The 17854-nt window shown below is 50.8% G+C and overlaps 1 protein-coding gene across 2 annotated transcripts in view; it reads left to right on the top strand.

Moving 5' to 3' along the window:
• Positions 1–17854, top strand: part of LOC144934136 (tyrosine-protein phosphatase non-receptor type 13-like) — an 81722-nt gene that overhangs the window by 45538 nt on the left and 18330 nt on the right. Inside the window, exons 22-33 of one of the 2 annotated variants that reach the window (XM_078859604.1) lie at positions 143–280; positions 919–1331; positions 3450–3539; positions 4695–4788; positions 7684–7769; positions 9057–9225; positions 10838–11052; positions 12691–12789; positions 13713–14014; positions 15417–15762; positions 16401–16559; positions 17408–17582. In XM_078859604.1, the coding sequence (XP_078715730.1) occupies positions 143–280; positions 919–1331; positions 3450–3539; positions 4695–4788; positions 7684–7769; positions 9057–9225; positions 10838–11052; positions 12691–12789; positions 13713–14014; positions 15417–15762; positions 16401–16559; positions 17408–17582 (2286 nt within the window). Of the gene's footprint in view, positions 1–142; positions 290–918; positions 1332–3449; positions 3540–4694; positions 4789–7683; positions 7770–9056; positions 9226–10837; positions 11053–12690; positions 12790–13712; positions 14015–15416; positions 15763–16400; positions 16560–17407; positions 17583–17854 lie in introns of both variants that reach the window. The other variant, XM_078859603.1, reaches the window with a different exon arrangement.

Genomic DNA, 17854 nt, shown 5'->3' with positions numbered 1-17854 from the left:
GCGAGGATGACCGGAGTTCACGTGACGGTTTGTGCTATTTGATGAGATCAGCAAGGTATTGCAGGTTCACTTGTGGCAGGCACTTCGTGTGTGTGTGTGTCTAACGAGTGCGGAATGGGTCGACGGCTTGTCTGGCGTCCAGGCGACCGGCTCATCTCGGTGAACAACACGAGCCTGGAGGGGGTGTCGCTGGAGACGGCGCTGCACATCCTGGAGTCCACGGGCGACGACGTGATGCTCATCGTCTCTCAGCCCAGGCACCCGCAACAGCTCAACCAAGGTGCTCGGGGTTAGACCCATCCCCCCCCCCCTCCACCGATCCCGCCAATGGCACTTTAAGCCACCTTCCCCATTTGGCATCTACTGTAGAGTTTTGCTCCCATTGGCACAATGGACTTGCATTCCAAATGTCGCCGATTCGAACGCCCGGTGCGGCAGTTGAAACAATGGTGCGCGTTTCTTGAACCCCTCCCCCAACTCTCTGTCCACCCAACAATCTCAATGTGGATACGCTACAATGAGTTGATCGGCAGGTAGCGTGCTGTGGTGTAAAGTGTGGGTAGAGTAGGCCCAATACCTTCTTAGAGCTTCTTCAAGTAAAAGCCCTTCCGCCAGCGGTGGTGTGGGCAAGCAATTGCAGGGCTGCACCTTTATGTGTGTATGTTGAACTTCTTTTGCACCGTACACAGCCAACCATGCTAATCGGAGGTGCGGGGGAAGGACAAAAAACTAAACACAAAAATCAGTTCTAAAGAAATTAGTTTTTAGTCGAGATTTAAAAGTCCATTGCCTCAGTGGCTTCCCAATTATAGATATATATTTTTTTAAGAAAAGAAGCTGTGGTAAATTCCAAATAATTGCTGAAAAGCCTCTTACTCGCTTGACAAGATCGCTTTACCTTGCGTTCAATTCCCCCAGGTGCTTGGCACTCGGACACCGGCTCAGCGTTAAAAGCGGCGGCGATCGTTCCCAACGGCAAGAGGAGGCCGAGCCACAGCAGCGCGGCGCGGCGTTCCACCGCCACCGCCACCACGCACAGGAAGAAGGACAGCATGAGCTCGGAGGTCTCCGGCACGGAGAGCGAGCAGCACCAGGGCCCGCCGCCGTTCGACGCGCACCCGGCGTCGCACGCCGTCGCCGACAGAGGCCTGAGCCCGCAGGACCTGGAGCGGATGCTGCCGGACGGCAGCAAGTCGAGCGCCGCCGTCGACAGGGCCACGGGTGGCGGTGGTGGTGGTGGCGGCGGAGGCAGGGCGGCTAGGGACGACACCACGGATGGGGGTGCCTCATCCCGCAAAGTCTCGTTTCTGCAGGAGGTTCGCAAAGTCGAGGTAAACGGACGTTTCGCAGGTTGCCGTCGACGAATTGCACTGCGGGCTTTTTACAATTTGAACCTTGACGTGCGGGGTGCACCAGTGGTGCTGTGGTTAGCGCCTTGTGCTATGACCCTTAGGACCCGAATTTTATTCCCGACTGCGGTTAACATTTGTGGCCGGTCAACTCTTGAACTGGCCCTGTGGGGACTGCTTTGACCCACGTAGCACTGTGACCAGTGTGTCGAAGAGTGGTTAAAACATCCCCATGATTGAAAGGTGTGGGAAAGCCTTCATCCAGCAGTGGATTGATGAGGGACTCTACGTTGCATTATGTTTTACATTACAATTTGGATTTGTAAAGAGTCTATGCTACTCGAGACACCCGTTATGAGATAAATAGGAAGTGTAAAGTTTCTTCTCAGCAGGTTCTTTTTAATATCTGTAGACACTGTGCTTTTTCACGAAACATTGTTTGCACTTGTCACCGATTGGAGTCACATCACGAGGCAAAGAAAAGTCGTTTCCAGAATTCCGGCAGCCACCTTATGTCGGGGAATGACGTCTCAGAAGTGGACACCGGACAAATATTTCACTTGCATAGGTCTTTCGAATCCAGCACAGACTTTTGCAGGCTAGTGATTCACCAAATGTTGATACACTGTATCCCTCAGAGCCAAAATGTTATGCAATTATTTTTTAGTGCAGTTGTTGGTTCACAGGATGAGGCAATCAGCTCACCACGCTTGAAAATCTCGATTAATAGTAATAGGTTTTTACCCTTTAAACTGGTACAAAACTGACACCTTTATACAAGGCATCATGTTTGCAATAACCGCAACACAAGCAGTCAAAATCCAAACAAAAAGAAACAACTCTGATAATGGTAATGATATGCACTGTCCTTGAAGTTGATTGGTCCACACCCGAGACAGCTTTCCTTAGTCTCCATTGGTGTTGGACCAGATGACGCCAAAAGGCGTACCAGTTTAAAGGGTAAAAACCTACTACTATATTTTGCCACTGGTAAAGGAGGTCTCATAGCATAAATCTCGATTAATGTTGGTGGGCGGCTGCCACTATTCCAACGCAGGATTCTCTTCCGTACTGGCTCAGAGCTCTGACGCAGCATTAACCATCAGCCCCAGAGGTCGCAACCGGGTACCAGATACCTGTACCCTACCCGATACCCGTACCCTACCCGATACCCGTACCCTACCCGATACCTGCACCCTACCCGTACCCGGCCGGGTACGGGTAGGGTACGGGTACGGCCGGGTACGGGTACCCGTTTGCGACCCTGGTGCGGCCGGGTACGGGTAAGGAATCAAAACCCGTTTGCGACCTCTGCATCAGCCACAAGGCCTCGCCTCGCCAGCTCTCTGATGAACAGCTCTTTTGTCAGTCCACTGCTGGATGAGGCCCTCCCCATGCTGTGCGAGTCGTGGGGGTTATTTGACTTCACAATACTGCACCATTGGAACCTCATTTGCCAGTAAAAAATATGATAATTGGTTTTTTTACCCTTCTATCTGGCAACAAAACTGACACCTTTAAAAAAATGTTTTATCATATTTTTTACTGGCAAATGAGGTTCCTATGGTTTAAATGCTTACCCCGAGCTCTCATACTCTGATGGTGCATTGTCTTTGAGTTGTGCGCCTTTTGGCGTCATCTGGTCCAACACCATGTGAGACTAGGCTCTAAGGAAAGCTGTCTCGGGTGTGGACCAATCAACTTCAAGGACAGTGCATACATTATCAGAGTTTTGTTTTTTGTTTTGATTATGACTGCAGGTATTGTGGTCTATGCAAACATGACTCCTTGTAAAAAAAAAAGTGTCAGTTTTGTTGCCAGATACAAGGGTAAAAAAAAATAATTATTCACAATACTGGTCAGTGCGCATTGGGTGAAGGTGGCGAGCATAGATATGGCGGAGTAAAAGTATGTATGTTGAACTTCTTTCGCGCCGTACGTAGCCAACCGTGCTCATCGGAAGTACGGTACAACAACGTATTTCGCTGCATCTCCTTCCTGTTGTTCTACTTCTGCCTAAACGTCAATGCCGATGGTCTTGTTCATCGGCATGCTTGGGTTACCGTTTGTGGACCTGCCACTGTGTGTGGGCGTGTGCAGGCCTTGAAAGGAAATGGAGGCCTGAAGCCAGGGGACGTTTACACCCTGGAGCTCTACAAGCAGGACGGAAGCTTAGGGTTCATCGTCACGGTCAGCTTGTCGATAAATATACAAACAAATTCATCCTCGCACGCGTTTATTCTGTTTGAATCGCTTCACGAGGTTAAAAACACACAAGCACGCACACGTCCAAAAACAGGACCTGAGAATTAGCATAAGAATATAGTTAAATATCCCTCCCTTAAACAAACTGAACGCGTCAGGTTCGTAGGCCTGGCGGACACTCGCGTATGGTTATTTTCTGTCACCCAGCGCTTTGCTACAGGCCTACGTTCTAGTGTACAAGAAAAAACTAGTAAAAAATTGAACAAAAAAGAATCTAGTTAAATATGAATGAACGTCAATGTAGAATGTTTGCTATAGAGACAGAGTGTGTCTGCGTGTGTGAGCTGGGGAGCGGTGGCCCAGTGGTACGCACGCTTCACTAAGAAAACCCGGCGACCCAAGTTTGATTTATTCTTGTGGCGAACACCGGTGACGGTTATCTGCTCCTGGGCCTCCTGTAGCTCGACTCAGCTGCAAATGAATACCTGGTGCGGTGTGTAAACATGGCCATTGGGGAGACAAAGGCGGCCGGGCGTGGTGCTGGCCACCCACCCCCTCGTGTGCCGTGCCGGCCTTCATAGGTGCTCACACGCAGCACTTTCCTCAACAGTCTGTTAAGTCTGTACGGGGGATCTTTGCCTTTGTGTGAGCTGCACGTAGATTAGTAGAGGATACAATGTAACCCGTGACATTTTCCAGCCGTGTAAATAAAAACAAAGATAACGGCCATCAAAAAAAAAACCTCTCCTTGTGCGCAAACTTTTAACGAGCGAAACACACCCGAGAATACAACATGCCTGTGAATATTTTTCTTTCTCCAAAAGTAAAAGTGAAACAAATTACCGGTGTTATTGCAATATTCTTGGGTTTTTTTTCGGTAAAGTCACGTAGGTAAAAAATTAAAATAAAATAAAAATCACGACGTTTCAGAGGCAACACAAGCCTCCGTCTTCAGGTGGAACCGTCACAGCACGCTCGCTGTATCAAGTATACAGCGAGCGTGCCTCCGAAACGTCGTGATTTTTATTTAAATTTAAATTTTTTACCTACGTGACTTTACCGAAAAAACCCAAGAATATGAATCCTTGCAGTCACGAAAGCTTCAAATCTAGAGTGTTATTGCAACGTTCGTTTTGACAGGGTGGGGTCAATACGACGGTGAGGCACGGCGGAATTTACGTCAAGGCCGTCGTGCCAGGCGGAGCCGCGGATCGTGACGGGCAGATCCAGAAAGGTGCGTGTGTCACAAAATACATCATTATAACATACACTCATTATCACATATACCATTATAACATACACCAGAGGTCGCAAACGGGTTTTGATTCCTTACCCGTACCCGTATCCGGCCGCACCAGGGTCGCAAACGGGTACCCGTACCCGGCCGTACCCGTACCCTACCCGTACCCGGCCGGGTACCCGGCTGGGTACGGGTAGGGTACGGGTATCGGGTACCTGATTGCGATCTCTGGGATGAAGCCATGTTGCAGACGCGGGTGGGTTGATTCTAGGAACTTGAATTGTGAGAAGAGACAAGACGTTGGGAAATGAGTGACAAACAGTTACTCACCAGTGACTCACGGCCTACCCGTACCCGTACCCGGCCGCACCAGGGTCGCAAACGGGTACCCGTACCCGGCCGGGTACGGGTAGCCGGGTATCGGGTAGGGTACGGGTATCGGGTACCCGGTTGCGACCTCTGACATACACTCATTATCACATATACCATTATAACATACACTCATCACATATACCATTATAGCATGTAACATAACATGCACTTACATTTCGATTTAAAGCTTTCGTGACTGCAGGGATTCATCTTCTTGGTTCTTTCGGTAAAGTCACGTAGAAGCGTGACTTTACCGAAAGAACCAAGAACAAAACATGCACTTATTATAACACCTAAAATAACATATGCTCATTAAAACATACACTTATAACATGTAACATTATAACATACACATAAAATGTAACGTAAGATTATTCTCTACTGCTTGTCATTTTCAAGCGACGTACATACACGGTTGTAATTACTCGGCGAAGTCTGGCAGCTGCAGTCACACGCTTTGTGTAATTGCCAAGGGGAAAATGTTACCGGGCCTTTTGTCGAGATGTCTGCAATGTATAAACTATGAGCAGAGGCACGTGGCTGCACGCAAGAACACGCGTCATTCTCTTGAGACTTGCCCAATGTGTGTGTATCATTCAATGTTCCATTTGTTATGGCGGCAGGCAATTATGCGTTTGCGTTTCGACGAACGTACAGGTTTAAAAACAATATAACATTTTCACGCGGTAGGTTATTTTACTCTGGCAGACTTTGTTTGTGTACACTCTTTCCCTCCCCCCCTGCCCCTTCCCCCCCAACCCCCTACTCCCCAACTTGTTTACCCTTCACTTTTGTTCCTTTCACCTTCCCCTTGGAAAATATCCGTCCTCCCGCCTGTAGTCCCTGCGCTAGTGGGGTCGCGACGACCTCAATTCACTCCCTTTCACCCGACCCACGAGCACCGCATTTTGGTGGGGGGGGGGGGGGATTCCTGTGGCCCCCCCTTACTTTTTTTCTTGCTCGCACCCCGTACCGGGCTCTTGTCAAGATTAAATAAGTAACATTTTAAAACACTTTTTTAAAAAGACGCTTTAATGAAATGTATCCTACTAGTAATGGAAGAACTCCATGACTCCAGGAAGTGGCCCCGAGGCTTGCCACAACATAAGAGACCGCGGTGATTTACAGCCAACGTCAGTTGAGCGTGGACAATTAGACCCAAGCCGAAACATAACATATAAAAAAGATTGTTAAAAAAAATGTTGTTATGATAGAATATAGTATTGTCATCAGTATGACATAAGTATACCAAGTTTGCAGTCGATACCACATTGGGAAGTGGGTTAAAATTGAGTTACAAGATTTGAGGATACAACGACAACAACAACAGAGTGAGTTAATAGAAAGCGTGTAAAAAGTAAAAAAATGTTTAAACCTTTTGATTGCCTCTGCGGGTTACGTAGGTGGGTTTCTGAGTTTGGGTTTAAACTTAGGGAGGGGAGCGCTCAGTGTGGGGCTGCTGGCGGGAGGTTTGAGCACCTGGAAAGACGGAGCAACAACCGCCTGTTGAGCGGAGGTTGACACCAGAGATGTTAGTGGATCCCAGTTGGATGTATGTACGATTTTGAACTTAAATTTCGATTTAAAGCTTTCGTGACTGCAGGGATTCATATTCTTGGTTCTTTCGGTAAAGTCACGTAGAAGGGAAATAATAAAATAATAAAAATAAAACAATAAAATTCTCACGACGTTTCGATTGCAACACAAGCAATCGTCAAATTTCTTGCCGTAGTTTTCACACATGATGATGATAGCTTGTGTTTTAATCGAAATGTCGTGACAATTTTTATTATGTTTTATAATTTTATTATTTCCCTTCTACGTGACTTTACCGAAAGAACCAAGAATATTTTGAACTTATTTCGCACCGTACGTAACCGACCGTGCTAATCGGAGGTGCGATACAGTTTACTGGAGTGGAGAGTGTGTGGGGTGGTCAAAAGGTAACACTGAGGTCGGGAATGGAGTTTGCGTGTCTCTCTCTCTCCCTGTGATTGTGTGGATTTTTCTTCACGTCCTCCGGCTTTTCCCTCCACTTTTAGAAACGTATGCTTAAGAGTATTTGGCTGCTATACATTTGCACATGATTAGCCACTTCGTTGGGCTATCATTTGTGGCCAGATTACTCCTGAATAATAGCTACATAGTTCAGTGGGCCTTACCTGGTATAATAATAATAATAAAAAACGTTTAGTTTAGTTTGGAATGTAGAAAAGTTTGAAGGATCTTCATAAACTACAATGGGAATCTTCGAGTTGTTCATCCGATTGGTTAGGAGTCAGTGAGGTACCAAGGATGTCTTCCTACAGCAGCATCCGATGCGTGCATCGTGCTTGAGAGTACGTCCATTGCGGAGTTGGAGTGAGGAAATCAGCTCCTAACATCGCAGCACCGTGAGAGATGTTGTGTCGGCTTGCTGTAGGCCTTCTTCCAGCAGTGGATCGATCGTGGCTGATATTGATGACGAACGAACGAACGAACGAATGACCCGATTGTGTTTCCGTCGCCGCTTTGAAGGCGATCGGCTGCTGGAGGTGGACGGAGTGAGCATGCACTCGGTCACGCACAAGCAAGCCGTGGAGACTCTTCGCAAGACGGAGGAGGTCCGACAAAGCACTCACAAAACAATCCCGTCTTCGCACAATGACTGTGGCAGTTACTTGGCATGTAATGATGGTCCGTCTGATTTGAATCTGGTGACATGTGTGTGATTCCCCGGCCATGGCGTGAGCATCAGAGGCAAGTGATGTGCGAACTAGTTCTGGTTTCCCCTTGACCAGTGGGGTGAAGTATGGTCAAACAACCCCCAAGGCATGCGGAGACCTTCATTCGGCAGCGGATTGATAATGGTCTGCAAAATATGTACGTGATTTAAACCACAATACCGAACAGAAACAGTTCATTGAATCGCAGGCGGTGATGAATTATTACATCCCTAATGAACACCAGACCGGAAGGCACTTGGCAGATCAACAACATTTGGCCATCAGTAGACAGAATTTTACTCGACCATTTGAATGGCTTTTCAATTCTTGGAATGGCTCAGTATTTGCACGGCAGTTTGAAGTTTGTTTAAATTGGTACCTATAACATTTATACGGTTTTACAATCCATTCGTTGCCCGTCATAAAGGGCGCGTAAAAATGAAAAACCAAAAAACTGAAAACGAGTCATTGGCTCTTTATGCATGCCATAAAGGACTGCAATATTTACAGAGTAGCGTGGCTTTCTGGTGACTGTGTTGATCATGTAGGATCACATTCAAGGACGTGCTTGGGAAGGATATTTCAATTTACCACTTGAATTCCGCAGTCATTACTCATATTGTGATCACATCCAGGTGGAATATTGTTGCTTTATTGTGCCGTCGATTACTGCCATTAAGGTCTCACAACTTTACTTTGCGTGAAATGTCTAGACAACTTTGAATTTGATGGGTTTCGTATTTGTTTTGAGGTTTTATGACGTCAATATGTCATGAAAGGTAACTTGCGATAAAGGTAATTTGTAGGTTTTTTTTGCGGTGGTGCCGTTTCGCTCTCCGACGTGTTTTCGGGGTAGCATTGCGCGTCGTTCGGCACGATGTCCGATGCTTCGCTGCATGCGCCGGGAGCTTCTACAGGAACTGAATTCAGTTCATCAGCAGGTGGAGCGAAACGCCGGGCATCCTGCCGATCAACACACGGCACAACCCGCAGACGCGTCGCAGAGATAATCTACGCTAACAATTTACGGCAGGGGCCTATAAAACGCACACGCCGCGTTCTTACAGACCTATTCATTTCGCGTAACTTTCAATTTGCTCGGTTGGCTACGTACGGTCCGAAAGAAGTTCTACATGCATACGTAATCGTTCATCTTAATGAAGCCCGTCTTATTCTGTTTTTCAGCAAATGGTGTGCCTGGTGCTGGAGAAATGTGGCGCTCAACTGGAAGACTTTGAAGATGTTGCCAATCCTGGATTGCAGACCTCGACGAGCAGGGAGTTGTCCCCCAATTCTCAAGTGAAGCGCTGGACAGAGGCGGGAGACTTCAAGTACTACAGCTTCGTGACAGAGAGTGAGCAGCCCAGCACAGAAGCATCACAGCCACTGCTTAGTATTCTCCCTATCGGGTTAATTTGTGGTTAGATAATTAATGTTTTATTTGGCTTTGACATGCTTCTAACAAGTAAATTATATTCGTATAATTATTTATTCTGACAACAACAATTGCCTATACCGTGTCCTGTACTGGTACACGTTATGATCAACTTTGCAGCTTAATGCAGTAAGAGCTAAACCATTGATTATTGTATTCTTAGGTTTTTTCGGTAAAGTCACGTAGGTAAAACATCAAAATTAATGAAAATAAAATAAAAACAAAAATCACGACGTTTCGGAGGCAACACAAGTCTCCGTCATCAGGTGGGACCGTCACACCTGATGACGGAGACTTGTGTTGCCTCCGAAACGTCGTGATTTTTCTTTTTATTTTATTTTATTTTCATTAATTTTTATGTTTTACCTACGTGACTTTACCGAAAAAACCTAATAATATGATTCCTTGCAGTCACGAAAGCTTCAAATCTAGAATCATTGATAATTGGTTTTTTACCCTTTTATCTGGCAACAAAACTGACACTTTTTTTTACAAGGAGTCATGTTTGCATTGACCACAATACCTGCAGTCGGAATGCAAACAAAAAACATAACTCTGATAATGTATACACTGTCCTTGAAATTTATTGGTCCACACACGAGACAGCTTTCTTTAGAGCCTAGTCTCACAGTGTGCGCCTTTTGGCGTCATCTGGTCCAACACCATGTGAGACTAGCGTCATCTGGTCCAACACCATGTGTTACTGGCAAATGAGGTTCCAATGGAGCTAAACCATTCTTAAAGGAATGCTTTAATTTGCAGGCAAGTAAGAATGAACTCCGCTAGTGATTTTATTGAATATCACGAGTCGGGGAGCCACCATGCAATCTCTTCTTGGCTCATTTTTCCCGTCCCATTTGTATTGTTTAAACTATTTGTTTTTCTCATTTGCACAATTTAGTTCTGTCAATTAGATTCAATGTAACTTAAGAATACTTTTTTCTCACGCGATGTCCATTCATAGCAAGCGATTACACTCTCGCGTCCGCAACTCGACGCACGTAACTCGAGCGTAAGAATCTCTTTTAACCGATGAATTATCGCGTTATGTGCCTCGCAACTTGTGTGTGCAGCATCACGTTAAGTGAGGAGCTCACCTGGAGCGAACCTCGGGGGCACACTGCTACACTACACCCACCCTGGCTGGGGGGGGGGGCACAATACGGTCAATTCTAAACGCTCAACGGAACAAGTAACGATGCAATCTGCGTTTCTCCATCGCGCGTTCTGCTCCAGCTCTCGTCCCATGTGTGTATCAGAAAAGGAAAATGTTGCGACATCCGTCGCTCGATTGTAAAAACTATGGCACGTATTTTTACTTCTATGATTTCAAAAGGGGGGCCATTAAGAGGGGAGGGGGATCAGCCCCCTCCATCATCTCCTACGCTACGAGGGAGAAGGTGGGGGGGGGGGTGGTGGGGCCTGCGTCAATGCGAAGCGACGTCGCCGTTCGAACTTACCGCCTCGATTGAACGAGGGACCCCCGTCGCTGCGCACTCCGCCCCCTGCCCTCCGACCCCGTTGCGCGCAGACAACGTGTTCGAGGTGCTGCTGAGGAAGGGCGCCGGCGGCCTGGGGTTCAGCTTCATGGGCGACACGGACCCCGGCTCGCCGGAGGCCGTGCGCACCGTAGTGCGCGTCAAGCGGCTCTTCCCGGGACAGCCGGCGGACGCGAGCGCCCGCATCCTCCCCGGCGACGTGATCCTGCGCGTCAACGGCATCCCCCTCAAGGGCCTCTCGCACCAGGTTGGGACGCGCGCGTCGAGACGACACGGCGGAGACACGGGGACAGGGAGATGCGGAGACACGGGGACAGGGAGATGCTGAGACACGGGGACAGGGAGATGCTGAGACACGGGGACAGGGAGAGCCGAGACACGGGGAAAGGGAGATGCCGAGACACGGGGACAGGGAGATGCCGAGACACGGGGACAGGGAGATGCCGAGACATGGCGACAGGGAGATGCCGAGACACGGGGACAGGGAGAGCTGAGACACGGGGACAGAGAGATGCTGAGACACGGGGACAGGGAGATGCCGAGACACGGGGACAGGGAGATGCCGAGACACGGGGACAGGGAGATGCCGAGACACGGGGACAGGGAGATGCCGAGACACGGGGACAGGGAGATGCTGAGACACGGGGACAGGGAGAGCTGAGACACGGGGACAGGGGGAGCTGAGACACGGGGACAGGGAGATGCTGAGACACGGGGACAGGGAGAGCTGAGACACGGGGACAGGGAGATGCTGAGACACGGGGACAGAGAGAGCTGAGACACGGGGACAGGGAGATGCTGAGACACGGGGACAGGGAGAGCTGAAACACGGGGACAGGGAGATGCCGAGACATGGGGACAGAGAGAGCTGAGACACGGGGACAGGGGGAGCTGAGACACGGGGACAGGGAGATGCTGAGACACGGGGACAGGGAGAGCTGAGACACGGGGACAGGGGGAGCTGAGACACGGGGACAGGGAGATGCAGAGACACGGGGACAGGGAGAGCTGAGACACGGGGACAGGGAGATGCTGAGACATGGGGACAGAGAGAGCTGAGACACGGGGACAGGGAGAGCTGAAACACGGGGACAGGGAGATTCCGAGACATGGGGACAGAGAGAGCTGAGACACGGGGACAGGGGGAGCTGAGACACGGGGACAGGGAGATGCTGAGACACGGGGACAGGGAGAGCTGAGACACGGGGACAGGGGGAGCTGAGACACGGGGACAGGGAGATGCTGAGACACGGGGACAGGGAGAGCTGAGACACGGGGACAGGGAGATGCCGAGACACGGGGACAGGGAGAGCTGAGACACGGGGACAGAGAGATGCTGAGACACGGGGACAGGGAGAGCTGAGACACGGGGACAGGGAGATGCTGAGACACGGGGACAGGGAGATGCTGAGACACGGGGACAGGGAGAGCTGAGACACGGGGACAGGGGGAGCTGAGACACGGGGACAGGGAGATGCTGAGACACGGGGACAGGGAGATGCTGAGACACGGGGCAGAGAGAGCTGAGACACGGGGACAGGGAGATGCTGAGACACGGGGACAGGGAGATGCAGAGACACGGGGACAGGGAGATGCTGAGACACGGGGACAGGGAGACACGGTGTAAATCCCAAATTGTGGAACTGCTCTTGTGTGCCCCTACGGGTGAATCGCACATGTGTGTGTGTACGTTGAACCTATTTCGCACCGTACGTAGCCGTCCGCACTAATCGGAGGTGCGGGGGGAAGGAAAAACTCAACACAAAAAGCAGTTCTAATCAATACAGATGTGAATGTGCAAAGCTCCCAGTGGAGAATCCAGGACCGCGATGCCATGTGCGTGTGTGTGTGACGGGGGGTCCTCGCACATGCGACGACGCTGCAGGCGGTGCTGTCCGTGCTGCGAGGAACGAGCGACGACGTCTCCCTGCTGCTGTGCCGCCCGGAGCCGAGCACCCTCCCTGAAGTCGACCCGTCGCTCATGGTCAGCCACAGCCGTGGCCCAAAACGATGGGCCGGCCATATAGTAAACACATAGAGATACTTAGAGACCCATAGAGATGCATAAAGACCTATGGCTTTACATTGAGACCCAAAGAGATACATAGAGACCCATAGAGATGCATAGTGACCTATAGAGATGCATAGAGACCCATAGAGATGCATAGAGACCCATAGAGATGCATAGAGACCCATAGAGATGCATAGAGACCCATAGAGATGCATAGAGACCCATAGAGATGCATAGAGACCCATAGAGATACTTAGAGACCCATAGAGATGCATAGAGACCTATGGCTTTACATTGAGACCCAAAGAGATACATAGAGACCCATAGAGATGCATAGTGACCCATAGAGATACATAGAGACCCATAGAGATGCATAGAGACCCATAGAGATGCATAGAGACCCATAGAGATGCATAGAGACCCATAGAGATGCATAGAGACCCATAGAGATGCATAGAGACCCATAGAGATACTTAGAGACCCATAGAGATGCATAGAGACCTATGGCTTTACATTGAGACCCAAAGAGATACATAGAGACCCATAGAGATGCATAGAGACCCATAGAGATACATAGAGACCCATAGAGATGCATAGAGACCCATAGAGATGCATAGAGACCCATAGAGATGCATAGAGACCCATAGAGATGCATAGAGACCCGTAGAGAGACGTAGAGACCCTTAGAAAAACACAGAGATATATTAAAGGCAACCCACAGTAGTGCAATTGTGGCCATGTAAACTCCACTGTGAACCACTTCAGTAAACCACTGTCGTTAGTGCTCCTTCAACGGAGGAGGAATAGCAAATTTAGGCACACCTTGTATGCGTAATTTTTTGCCTTTTGGACGCGTGCCGCGTTTTTTCGTAAAAAAATTTTTTTCCTTTTCCCAGAGCCCCATCGGCTCCCCGGTGAAGGATCTGAGCCGAATGAACACTCCGGCGCCCCGCCAGGCGGGCAGCACGCCCACACCCCACCCCAGCCTCGCCACGTGCGGCCCCTACGAGATCGAAGAGTCGGCGGTGGCGCACGGCCACTGGGACGGCGAGGGCCTGGACGGGAGCGGGAGCGCCGCCCGCACGCCCACGCGCAGGGACAGCTACAGCGACAGCACCGAGTACGATTCAGACGGCGGTGGCGCTGCCGCCGCCGCCAGGGAGAAAGGCGCCAAGCGGCATCCAGCTGGGCACTCTGGGTAAGAATGCCACAGTGCACGCTGGGTAAGGAGCGGCTGATTCACTGATCCAGAACGGCCATCGTCGTCGTCGTCACATTCCTCGTCATCTTCCTTGTCACCTGCCTCGTCACCTGTCTCCTAAAGCCAATGATGGATCTGCACGTGAGCTGGTTTCATCGCTCCAGCTCCGTGGTTGACGCCACTCTAGGGCGCGTTCCTCCCATGGTTGGTCACTCCGTCATGATTCTTGACCATCGCCCATCTTCCCTTTTTGCCACGATGTTATCCGGTCCAAGGCAACTTACTTTGCGGATAGTGATCCTCAGTGCACACTGGGTAAGGACTGACTAAAAATCACCGAATCCTGCGTGGCATGTTGGTTAATGGCCTTTATTGCATACTGGGTAACGAGTGGCTGAAGAGTCGGGGGCGCAGGGAGCGTCGGACCGGTTGGTGGCTGACATCTAAATGTGTTGCCAGTAGAGGGCAGTGGTGGAGCAGACTTGGAAAATATAAAAAGCGCAATGACACCTGCAGATACCAAAGTTACGTTTTTATGCTAAGGTGTGTGCCATTGAAGTTGTCCTTTGGTGAAATGATTTCCGTCGTTTTTGTCAGAATGTCAATCGGTGTTGTGGCTGTAGTTGTGCTCGAATCATTTGACCATCGCCGCACCTTCCTTTGACACTGATCTCCCTTGCGTATGTGTTTTGTTAATTGCTGTATTCTCAAACGTGGAATATTTTTTCGTGTGACTTGTACGCATTCGTTACATTTAGTCACTCTTAAGCTATATCTTATAAACATTTAAAACGCGTACATTCAGTACACCGCGTCATCAGGCAATGCTTGTCCACTGCTGAGTAAAAGTCTTCGCACGGCTTCACCATGGCCCATTTTTCTCTGCAATACCACGCTCCATATCAACTCATCTCGTCGCTCCATCTCTCCGGTAGTCATCCTCTAGGGCACGTTCTCTGCTTGAGCTGCCACTGCTTCACCGATCTCCGCCATCGGCCATCATCCCTCCTAACGATTGTGGCCTCTGCCCAGACCCACTTGTCCACACGATGTCTGAGACGTGCGTTTTTTTTACGCTCTTCTTCTCTCTCCTCGTTAAAGCCCATGCACATACACTGTACATATTTGTACCCATTTATTCTAATTTATCAATCCACTGTTGGATAAAGGCCTCCCAGCACTGGTTAGTGTGTGAAGGAGGCAGGGCGGTTCCCAGGACTGGTTCAGGCTTCACTCTCTACTGATCTTGGCCGTGGCCGGGAATTTAACTCGCCTGTCCCTTACCGAGCTTCGTCACCCAAAAACGCTCAACCACTGTGCGATCTCTCCCCATATGCTATACGTCTAATGTACAAACAATGTTTTTTTCCTCCACTGCCCCTCTCTCAACCCCTCCAAGGTCTTCGTTCACACTGCCCGCGCCATCCCCCGGCTTCCGGTATCTCCCCGAGGTGCCCTCGCCGACGCCCCTCGACCAGGCCTACCTCAGCTCCAGCGAGGCCTCGCTCACCCCTCCTCCGCCACCGCGCGACACCAACGTGGATCGCTCCGAGCCGCCCTCGCTCTACCAGTCCATTGCCGAGGCTGCGGAGGAGCGCACCACTCCCTGGGAGGGGGAGGACGGCGTCCCGCCGCCGAGCGGAGGAGCGGGCGTCGCAGAGCGAGACGCGGGCGGGGAGGCCGGGCCGTGGGTCGATGTCGACGACGAGGATGAGTGCGATGAAGAGTTTGAGGAGTACGCCCCGGTAGGTTTCTACGCCGTGCATGTTAGTTGATTTTCGCGGTTTCGCGCAAACGCGCGCGCGTGCGGTGCAGGTTTGTGATGGAGACAATTGGAGCCCTTTCTCGTTTCCGAGACGTCTGCAAGTTGCAGGGTGGGTGTCCCGTTCACCGTCGAATCTCAGAACGCACAAACGGTTAGCGTTCATTTTATTTAGAGAGGCGTAGCGCAGTTGTTTTTAAGGACATCGTACTCACCGCAGAGAACTGTAGCAACACGACCGCTGCACTCTATTATAGCTGGCGTCAAACTGTGCCACACGCCCTCCCCGCATGGCCTTGTGGGAGCCTCGGTACCGATAAGTTATTTAATTAAAAATTTTATTCCGGTTCTGCGATAGAATCTGAAGAAACACCGACGACGTACACGTGCGTCATCGTGATGGGAAAGGCTTCATTAAACGTTGCACTACCTGACGTCTGGATGCAGTGACGGACACGACTGCGTAGCCGTGCAGCTGCTGCTCGTGCAGCCGTGAGTTTGATGGTCACGCCGATGTTGTTTTTTAACTCTACCCCGATGTCCTCCCGCGACGCTCACGCCGACGGTTTTGCCGCCGCCGCCGCCGCCCTCATCGCGCGTCCTCGCGGTCCCCGTCGGCAGGAGGTGGAGGTGGAGCTGACGCTCGAGAAGGGACCCGGCGAGGGGCTCGGCTTCACCGTGACGAGGGGCACTGAGGACGGCGCCGCCTACATCCGCGAGGTGGTGGAGGGGCCGGCGCTGCGCGACGGGAGGCTGCGGGCCGGCGACCGCCTCATCGCCGTGAGCTACGCGACTCGCCGCACGCACACGGCACACCCGTGGCTCGTCCTGCCGCAGTGTTGTCGTTCATGCATCATCATCATCGTCGTCATTGTCACGATCCATGGGCAGGTAGCCCGTAGGTGTCCACTGCACATTTCGTCATTTGTTTCCACTTTCGTCTTGTCTTGTGACAATATGCTCAAGTTGTGGCCACATCTTTCTGGCACCAATCTCTTCGTCTTCGTCGTCGTCGTCGTTAAGCCGTTCTCTGTTAGGTCTTGCTCTCTTTCCGGTTCCTTACATTTTTCCAACCAACAACAACACACTTTTAAATGTTCCTGTTGTTGTCTATCCTACATATGTGTCCAAATCGTACCAGTTTCCTTCTCATCACTGCCTGCATCATCAGGTCTTCTACGTTAATGTACATTAGAGAACTAAAAAGGCTTTTGTCAACCCCACGGCTGGTCAAGGAGGTTGTTTGACCATGTTTATGTATGTTGAACTTCTTTCGCACTGTGCGTAGCCAACCCTGCTAATCGGAGGTGCGACAATGGTCAGTGTGGATTAGTGAAAGGGGCGTGGTTGGTGGGAGGCCATCACCGGTTCAGATATCATTTACCGCTGAACCGAAAATCGATGTCGGCTCAGCAGGTTCACGGTACAGTGTGCTAGTCGCTGCCACCGCTCTCCATTGCCATGAGTCTTTACCGGTAAGATCGGCAATTGGTGCCGACCTTGCGGGCAGTGGGATCGCACGCTAGTGGGCCCGGTATTAACGAAGTTATCGGCTTGACCCCGGGCAACGTCGAGCACGGGAGAGAGACGGTTGTGACGCGCCACTCATCTGCGTTGACTTCCGCCAGGTGAACGGAGTGGAGGTGGCCGAAATGACCTACCCCCGCGCGGTGGCCATGCTGCGCTCCACGCCCCAGTCGGTGACGCTCGTGGTCGGCAGGGCCCTGAAGAACCTGGGGGTGCCCCCGCCGGCGCACACGCTGCCCACCATCGTGCTGCAGCCCAAGGAGAAGGGCCTGGCTGGTGCGCAAGACACACCCCCCCAACCACCCCGCGTGCGACTCTGCTCGGCATCTGACGATCGTGATAAATGATCATTTGCTTAAATTTAGAGGTGTGGAGGAAATCGCGAAAGGTGCTGTCACTGACAGGCAGTCGCCCGGCTGGGGCGACGTTGCTCCGTGATGTTTCCCAACGAAGTAATACGCGCCGGTCATTTTCTAAACTTTGCACTGTGACGCCGGCACACACGGCCCCACGCTTTTTCGAAATGACGTCACAGGATCTTTCACATC

Source organism: Lampetra fluviatilis, chromosome 9 (assembly GCF_964198595.1).
Source record: "Lampetra fluviatilis chromosome 9, kcLamFluv1.1, whole genome shotgun sequence".
Classification (NCBI taxonomy): Eukaryota; Metazoa; Chordata; class Hyperoartia; order Petromyzontiformes; family Petromyzontidae; genus Lampetra; species Lampetra fluviatilis.
This window is presented reverse-complemented; position numbering and strand designations above follow the sequence as displayed.